The sequence below is a fragment of the Mus caroli genome, chromosome 1 (assembly GCF_900094665.2).
Source record: "Mus caroli chromosome 1, CAROLI_EIJ_v1.1, whole genome shotgun sequence".
Taxonomy (NCBI): domain Eukaryota; kingdom Metazoa; phylum Chordata; class Mammalia; order Rodentia; family Muridae; genus Mus; species Mus caroli.
In genome coordinates, this window is record NC_034570.1 from 15842167 (window position 1) to 15852190 (window position 10024).

Sequence of the window (10024 nt, forward strand, 5' to 3'; positions counted from 1 at the left end):
TAGGGAAGTGGGGGGCGCTATGGGGGACTTTTGGGATAGCATTGGAAATGTAATTGAGGAAAATATGTAATAAAAATATTAAAAATTAAAAAAAAATTCTATTCACACAAATACTAAGATTCCATATCACTTATGCAATAATATATATGTGTGTGTGTGTGTGTGTGTGTGTGTGTGTGTGTGTGTGTGTGTACTTTTTTAGTACGTTGATAATAGTTTGAGTAAATATGCTATTCCTGATCAGATCTCCTGGCTCTAGAATTACACATGGTTATGAACCACCATGTGGGTTTTGAGAATTGAACCCAGGTACTCTGCAAGAGCAACGCCTGCTCTTAACCACTGAGATCTCTCTCTAATTCCTGATATATTGTTTTTAACAATAAAAGACACGATTCTCTGTTCATTGGTATCATGGCTTTAGGCTGAGGGATGTAATCTATAGTTATCTCGGGTTTGTTTATTTCTAATTACATAATCACCCAGTGAGTCTTGCAGAACTGCCAATTTGGAAGGCAATGAACTATATAGATTTGCTTCCTTGGTATTGAGAAAGCTCCAATCCTGAAAGCAATGGAAGAAGTGTCTGTACACCTAGTACTTCGTTTCCTGACAATCAAAGCCAGGTGCTAATGATGACCTCAGGCTTCTGGCTGCAACAGTGAGGTAGCACTGATAAATGCCCATCAGTGGCCCTAAAAAATCCGTGACCAGTTTCAGGATAAAAGTCTAAGTTCTTAACATAATCTACTGAGCAACTAGGCAGTTCATCACATGACTTGGCTGTGACAATCCAGAGAAATGATAAAATACTGTGTCCCCAGTTTAAAAATATGTGCAAGTATACCTTGCTTATTTAGGGATTCTGTTAATATTCAAAAGTTGTTAGAATATACATTACTCAATTTATTTGGATAAAATAAAGTATATAGAGATATTTATACAAATTTTCTATTCATACAAAAACCAATATTCCATGTTACTTATACTATTATAAAACATTTATATACTTTTTTTTAGTATTTTGGCAGGAGTTTGAGTAGGTATGTTATTCCAGGTTATTCACCTTTGAAGTCTTCCTACAAATTATTGCCAAAAAAGTTATTCACATACAAGTTTAAAAGCATAAAGTCCTTAGTGAATTGAACATCTGTGTCAATAACAGGCTAACATCAATAATAAGAAGGATTCAAGGAACACATGTAAATGAGTTGGTGCAATCACTCATTTAAGTGAATAAAGGAAAGAGATGGGTCCAGGCAGGTGCTCCTGTGCAGACACACACAAATTAGTTAATGGACCCAACAAACCAAAGTTTTATTTGAGATGGTGTTGGCATTTTTAATCGGTCCAAGAAAGAGTGTAAAAACTGAAATTGAATCACCAACTTTTTTACTGTGTTTCATACTTGCTCAGTTCCTTTCCTGCAGGAGGTAAATGCACCATGGTCATTTCAACATTAACACTAGAATTCCTGACTCAAAGATATGCACATGTGAGCATGATATGTGCTAAGGGTTAGAAATGCACTGACAGAAAGTGTAGACCTCAGTCTATTCATATACATTCACCCATATACCAATTACATACATTATCAGAAGCTGCCAGTAACAAGTTTTCCAACGTACATTAAACATTGCAGTTTAATGAAGAGGATACTTGAAAACTAATACATTCTATCAGTAAAGTAAATGTAGTAAGGGGGAGAACAGGCAGAACATACCAGGAAGAAGACACCGAAAGCACTCCATAAATCAACACAGGAAAGGATTCGTAATAGATGCTGAGCTAGTGGAAGCTGGGAAAAGAGGATTAAGAAAACTCTGACAGAGGCTGCTCATGGCTTTGTGCTTTACTAAATACAAGGTTTTGAAACATGTAAGAAAGATCTGCCAACCTCAATGTCCTCGTGAAAACTGGGAAGGACTGATCCATACAGTCGTGGAGTCTCCCAACTAACAGTTACTTTTGGAGAATTTTATGGAAGTTGTACAATGAATTTCTAAAGTACAATTAAAAACTTATTTTTTTATAACTCTCTAGTCTAGCAGCTGCCCCTTCACCTCCCACCCTGCAAGGCAAGTTCCTGCCTCAAGCCTTTTGCATGAGCTGTTCATCAAGGCTGAGATTGTCTTTCCCAATTGGTATAGGTCTAGATCCTTCTATTCTCTTTGGTCAGAGGTTGCATGATTCTTTAGAACACACTTTATTAACCACGTAACCTCTAGTGGCCAGTCGCCAACCTGGACATCTACACAGTATTTCCTTAGTTTCCTTTAGAACATACTCTGTCATATAAATGTATCGTTTCTCCTAGTCTCATCATATGTTTTTCCAAAAACACAAAAAAACACAAGAATGTGTTTCTCCCTCCCTCTCTCTCTCTCTCTCTCTCTCTCTCTCTCTCTCTCTCTCTCTCTCTCTCTCTCTCTCTCTCTCTCTCTCTCTCTCCCTCTCTCTCCCTCTCTCTCATCTTGGCACTGAGGTGATCACTGAATTAAAAAAAACATATAAAAGAGAAAAAGTGGGAAAGGGAGGCAACAACAAATGTTTTGTTTTGTTTTTATTTGTTTCTTTCTTCTGTTTTACTTCATTTCTTCATTTCTTCATTTCTTCATCCAGGAATGTTATTCATGAAAGTAATTCTATATGTTACTCAAGGTTGATAGCTATGAACTTTCTAGTATGTGATATATTTAATGAAATTTGGGGCTATATTGAAGTGGGGCCTGCCACCAATGCCACTAAGCTTGATTACCTTCTGAGTTCAGTTCAATTCCCAGGACTTACAACCCACATGATGAATGGAGAGAACCAACTTCTCCAAGTTGTCCAGAAACATCCACAGGTGCAGTATGGTATGCACAAAACTAAATGCTCTCTCTCTCTCTCTCTCTCTCTCTCTCTCTCTCTCACACACACACACACACACACACACACACATATGCACACACACATAAACACACATATAAACACATAAACCCATGCGATGTGTAAAAATGTAATAAAAATGTTATGAAAGAAAAGCGAAAGCCAAAAGTTAAGTTGCTAAAGAATAGATAAAAGATTTCGAGGTTATAAAATCCTACCATCTGTTAAGATATACATGCTAGCTGGATAGATGGTTCTGCAGTTAAGAATTCAGGTGACTCATACAGAGGACCTGAGTCCCAACACCCCTAATCAGAAGGCTCACAACTCTGCAACTCCAGCTCTATTATTGTAGAGGCAGGAGGTGTCTGAGACCCTCTTCTGGGTTCCAATAGCACTTATCTACACAAAGTCACATATTGTATGCATAATTAAAACTAAATATTTTCAAAGAAATATATATTGTGGGGATGTTTGTTGTTATTGTTACATGTTTTTGCGCATGATGCATTTATCACCCACTATTATAACAATAGCTAGAGCATAGTGGTCAGTTTTCTTTCCTGTTTTCTCTAGCTGCTATATTTTCTGCTCATGCGTGTGTTCTAGTAAGTCAAGCACTGAGCAAATAATGTAACTGACTCTGAAATTCATGATACAACTATGATTCTGAAAGTCAGATGAGATCTTTGGTCAGCCTCCACTGCCTCAGAATCAGAACCACCAAGAACCAGAATTCCACACTGTTAGGATTTGGATCAAATGGCATCACCGAGCAGTTATGCTCTGGCAGTATGCTGCATCAATGTCCACATCTATTAAGTTTGTTTACTAACTAGACATATTATCTCTCTCATGTTGGGATTTCTGTAGGTGTGGACAGATGGGTTTAAAGTCTTCCTTCAGGCATAACACACATAGGATTGGGCAGATGGGTTCCAATAAGCAACCTTTAGGCCTGGAACACATGGGTGAGAGGAAAAGAGACACACCATTATCTAGTGATGGGTAAAATCAAGTTAGGAATAGACATAATTTAAGATCTAAAATACCAAAAGCAAAACTGGAGGCTGACACATTGCTGTTTTCTTTCAATGGTGTAAATCTCAGTCTGCTAGTTATTGGTTATAAGTGACCCCAGAAGCCTGGAAAGAAGATCTCTGGTCATAAGATGATGGCTTCAAACACTTTTTTACTGACACAAGCACATTTCATTTCATTAAATATTTCCATCAGTGATTAGATGAGTGTTTTTGAGACTGCTGAACAAATGGGAGAATAATCTTAATCAGAAACGAAAATATCAGAATGCAGATGTTTCCCAGGGCAGAGAGATGAGCGAAAATAACATAATGAAGAAACAGGTAAAAAGACAAGAGACTTATGTGTCCCAATACCCAAGGTAAAAGAAAAGAAGCCTTGTACAAGTGTATGGTGGGAAAATTGTTATTTGAGGCAACACATGGAGAAAGAGCAGGAATTACAGATGCAAAGATCATTGCCAAGACTGACAGCATGAGGTAGCTGGAAAAGTCAGCTGACTTATTGGCTCTATTGGTAGGCACACCATGTCTGTTCTGATAGCTGGAAGCCAACTATGCTGAACAACTTCTGCTGATGCCCACGTTCCTAAGCTGCCATCTCTAATCTGTGCCATGCCCCAAGTGGTATTGGCCTATCAACACAGTGCTGGTGAGCACTCTCTGACTTCCAACCCTGGAGAGAAGAGACAGGTTAGAGTACTTATTCCTGCAAGACACTCTCATCAGCCAGTTGAGTCCCTGCCGTGCAAACCCTCATGAGTCTCTCCAATAACCAGCTCCACACTTACAAGTCTGGATTCCAGGAATAGCCCCTTTTTCTCTACCTTTTTCAGCAAAGCATGGAAAAAAATATCTGGCTTTACTAGTCCTAAGGTATGCACCATCCCAAACATGTAATTATGTAAATAGTTTGCTTGCTTAAATATTTTTTAAAGATGTTTAATTCATGTTATTGATTTGTGTATGAACACCCTGATTGATAAAGTAACATAATGTGTCTTATATCAAACACCTAACAAAAGACCATGTGAGTAGTTGCCTCTGGTTATTTAAACATCTCATGTCCCTATGATAGGTTCCATTAATGCACATGTTACAGATGAGGAGTTGGAGGTCCCCTGGGTATTTTGCTTAAGGTCAAACAGCCAGTGTGAGGCTGTGGTGGGTTTGGCTCCATGTTATCTGACTTAAGAGTCCCTCTAGGGCAACAAAAGGGAATTATGGACAGAGAATGAAAAAGAAGAACCAGAAGTCCCCATTGTTCACATCTAACCATGCCCTGGGAAATCCATCCCTAGTCTTAGCCCCACTTCCACCCCACCCCCAGCCTATGTCAGGCAGGAGATTCCTGCTACCTCCTGTTTCCATGAATGCTCTCTCCCAGAACTTGACTTCCATTACATTCCCAATCCAATACCCCAGCATCTACTCACCTACTTTCAGCTCCCCTCCTGCAATGAGTAAGCATGCCACACTCAGAACATTGCTTCTGTCCACAGGGAATTCTAAGGTACCCATCACATAGAGGCATCGAAGCACTGGTAGATCAGTATCCACAAGAACAGTCTTGTCTGCAGGAGACAAAAAGATCACTCAGAGATTAGCCTAAGATGAGAGCCCCTTTCTCTCCTTCAGGGATGCTTCATGCTTCTGACAATTCAGGAACTGCTCCTGTTGTTACCGGAGTCAGGCCAGGTACAGCAACCAGAATAAATATTCCATATGAGGCAGTCTTGTTAAAAAATAGGAAAGAATGTCAGTTGTGTGTAGCAAATTTTGTCACTCCTTAATACAATAAATGTTATGGCCAAAAACTTTTGTTGATACCCTCAAATACAACCCCAATTTCATACAAGTTTAGTATGGAAAGATATGAACTCTGTAAGCTTCATATGTGTGTCCTCAATTTTGACTCTAGTTTCAAGGCATACAGAACAATAGCTAAGGCCTTGGCCTTGAAATGAGAGACAATTTGGTTCTAAATCTCAGATCTGCTACCTGCTAGATGGGAGACCAATTTTATCCTTCTATGACTCAATTATCTTCTCTGTAAAATGGGAATGAAAATAGTATCGACTTCCTCACAGGTCTTCTGTGGGTATTAAAATATTTAATAGATTATGGTAACCCCCTAATTTCTACAAAGTAATACAAAGTCCACAATGACTCCTCAGGAAGTGCTGAAGAGAAGCATTGCATATACAAATATCCATTTGGTTGGCATACTTATAGGGCTTATGGGTGACTTCAAACCATTATTCTCCTATCTTTACCCCTCCTCCCTTCATCTCTCCTCCTTTTATCGATTTCAGAAAAGCCTTTTCTATATAACTTCAAGAGAAATAATCACAGATTTTGCCTGAACTTAACAATAAAGTAATGTATGAATAAAACATTTTCACTTAAAATAGTAAATATTTCATGTAGGCTGAAGTATTAACTGTTGCTCTCTTCAACATGAATTAAAGATGCCCAATAAATGTTTCTGCTTAAATTTCAAGTACCACAATCACTGACCAGTGAACAGAAATTTTTTAAAGTTCTTTTGCTAGTGTAATCTCATTTCCCATGCCAGAAAACAATGTACTCTATCATTCGTAGGTACCTGACCAGGCTAATTAACTTGTTATGAGTAATGCCTTGCTAGTGCTTGCATGGTTCCTTAGTTAGAAGACCAGACATTACCTCCTGTGGCAAAGACTAGGAGAATGCAACCTAACTGGTTACACTTTTAGACCCCATCTGTTTTTACAGTTAAACGAAGTCATGTGACTGAGTTGTAGCCAATGACATGCAGGCATTCTTCCAGTATAACACCTTCAGCCTAGCCCATACCCTCTGTTACAGCATTTCTCTCAGCTGAGCACAAGGAGTTGATCTCAAAGTAGCTGTATGGTCCAGCATCAGCAGCACCACTCACTCCATGAGGGTGCTGGATTTTAGCTGACAGTAAAGCACCCCTCACCTCCTCCTTAGTGATCTCTATCACTACTGCCTCTAGAGAAACACTCTGTCTTTTTCATACTCCCAAGACACCATCAACATATTTAAGTCAGAACATTAGCATGTATTATTTGAGTCACATCCACACATAATTGCATATTACATAGTCATTATCACTAAGGCTGCCCTTCCTGTCCTCTTTTTAGAGGAGGACACTAATTTATAAAAGAAAGAAATTGTGCTTATTATAATGTTGGAAATAAAGACATTAACCAAGTGTTTCCAGCTCGGGAGAGTCCATCAGCTTACTAGCATGTATATAAGAACTCGCTCGACAGAGGCATAAACCTCAGTCTCATCTTAGGCTCTTCTCATAACATTCAAACAAAAGAGTGAAATAGCAAGGCAATGCTATAGTTTTATATATTAAGCAGGCTCACAATTTTGAAGTAAAAAGTTATTTCAAAAAAAGTGTTAGAAATTAAAGTTTTGTGTAAATGGTCCTCATGTGTCCAAAACTATAGTCAATGCTTGCATATAGAATTTGATTACACAAAACAATAAACACAATTAAATAACTAATTCATTTGTTCAAAGAATGTGTACAGAACATACACATACAGGCACACACTAATGTGCACACATTCACACAGGCACACAACACACACACACACACACACACACACAGGACACTAGACTCCTTGAAGGTAACTCCTATGTAAAAATATAACAAATACATAGGATTTGGGGTTTTCCTTTTATAACATGCCCATCTTAAAGGAACTCTCCTTTTAAATTGTCCTTCCTACTCCAAATGATCCAACCAATTTCCTAAGAATCACACACAGATTAACTGCATGGGACCAGTATATGATTTCTTCCCTCATGTGTATTTTATCAAGATATGAAATAAAATGTCATTTACATTGGGTCTTCAGAACCATTCCCAGGAGTACACACATACATACAATTGAGCCACATCCAGGAGGAAAGGAGGGGCTGCAGGGAAGAGAAGTATTAGTATTGTTTCTTTGAATGTTAATTTTGCACTTTCAAGTTTCCTAGATTCAACTCTCCAACTTTGTTCCTCCTTTACTTTCTTGCAATATGTCAACCCTTTCAAGAAGTTGGAAATGAAAGATGAATGGGTAGTGTTTCTTATCATTTCATGATACAGATGCATTAGTAAAATAATGCTACACTTTAATTAGTTGGCTGTGGTCTAACGTTTTTTTATTTCCAGATACTTCTGGTTGAAAAAAATACTAAGGAGCTTATTCTGTTCTGATGAAATAAATGTATCTCATTTAACCTTTTCTGTTAAAGGGGTTCTCCTTGTATCACAGTTGCAGAGATGACACTGACATGAGCCAAGGAATACAAACTTCATGCTGAAACTGGCCCCTTGAGCAGACAAGCTGCCAGGTAAAACTGTCCTCAAACATATGGGCAGCTTGTGTGTTTTTGTCCTGGTGTGAATTTGAACCAATATGCTACACTCTCTACAAGCATCATCTCTGTGAAGTTCCTGAAAGCATTTCTAGAGTTCACTCATAAAAAGTTCTAACTCACAAAACAAATGCACCTCTATCTTCATTGCCCCCTAGTACTTTCCACCTATTCCTAGATGGATGCAGTTCCTCCATCCTATTCTGTCAATGACCAATCTATCCTACTTGAGAGAGTGAGCTCTGGCATATGGAGGGAACCATCTGGAATTTCTATTGCTCAATGGGAGGCTGATGGGGGAGCTGATCTGGAAAGAGCCTCCAAAAAGAAATAATGAGTTCCAGATGTAATTAAAGACTGCCTTTCCCCCCAAAGGGGCTTAGGACCAACCATGGGGTGGTGTCTCTGGGTACCAAATCACACTCTTTTACCACTTGCTCATCCATCAACTGCTAAGCACCTCCATAGTTACCCTAGTATCTCTTGCTGAGCAACTGCTTTTTGGGTTGATTTCTTAGCATGTTCTATTGTGACAATCAGAAATATAAAAAAAAAAAAGCTTTAAAAGAATTATCTGGAAACTTAACTCTAAGAAATATCTTTAGGATTTCCCTGTGTACTGGGCATAATAATAAAAAACAAAGGAGACTTAATCTTGTACAAATATATCACTATCCTCAAGAACAGAAAAGTGAAGACCTGACCCAAGTGGAAAGACAGATGTCTCTGTGGTGGTCTAGGACTTCTGTACCAGGAGTCACTTAACTAACATAATCATGAAATATTTCATATAACTTCAACCTTAGATTTTAAACTCAGTTTTCCCCCAGAAAAGTCCAAGAATCAAGGTCACTATAGGGTAGCATTCCAAGGATCTGATACTTGTCTAAATCCTGCAGAAATGAGACAAAGGGCAAAGGGCACAGATCTTGGGAACAATGATGGGTCACATGCATAGGCATGAATTAGGGGAGACAGAACCACTGTTTGTATGGTAGGTTCTGTATCAGGCCCCATAACTTAGGTGGTGCAGACAGTTTCCACTACAACTCTCCATTGTCGAGTAGGCAGCCTGCCCCAACAGTGGACATAAATGAGGCTTCTAAGAGCATGCAGGGCACAGAAAGACACACAAGGACCATTTATTTGTAGGGTGTCATTTTCCTGAGCCTTCCATAAGTAATGGGTTTGTTTCTGCATCCAGACTCAGCTGAGACATTTTCCTGTAAATGCAAGAATGAAATGAACAGTAAATGCTAATGTCATCAGATCTCTAGTAAATGAGATAATCCTTCCTTAAATAAAAGAGGAGAGTATTTTTAGCCCAGAATGCAAAGTTATGGCTGGCACTTCCCATCTTTTGTAGCCTTGATTAACTTTAAGGGAATACACTATCATAATTTATAAATATGGCCAAGAACAATAGTCCAAAAAACAGTGGAAGATTTTATGCATGAATAATTCACAGGGATGAAAGGTTAACATGACTGAAAATTAGTGAAACAATGGCTTCTCAAGAGATCCCTCCCACATAGAAAAACTGAACAGGATTCTGCATGACAATAAGGATGCCTTCCCTGTGTAACAGCACTCTGCTCAGTGAGCTGCAAGCTTTATTGCACACTTTCTTAAAAAATCAACTCCACACAGGTGCTTTCTTTATTCTACTTTATTCTATCCTTTCTATTCTCTCTCTCTGTCTCTCTGTCTCTGCCTCT

The 10024-nt window shown here is 38.6% G+C and overlaps 1 protein-coding gene across 3 annotated transcripts in view; it reads right to left on the minus strand.

Annotated features, from left to right (window-relative positions):
• Window positions 1–10024, minus strand: part of Pkhd1 (PKHD1 ciliary IPT domain containing fibrocystin/polyductin) — a 499157-nt gene that overhangs the window by 163939 nt on the left and 325194 nt on the right. For all 3 annotated transcript variants that reach the window (XM_029477027.1, XM_029477026.1, XM_021159032.2), the window contains one exon: window positions 5348–5485. In XM_029477027.1, coding sequence (XP_029332887.1) covers window positions 5348–5485 — 138 coding nt within the window. The remainder of the gene's footprint in view (window positions 1–5347; window positions 5486–10024) is intronic.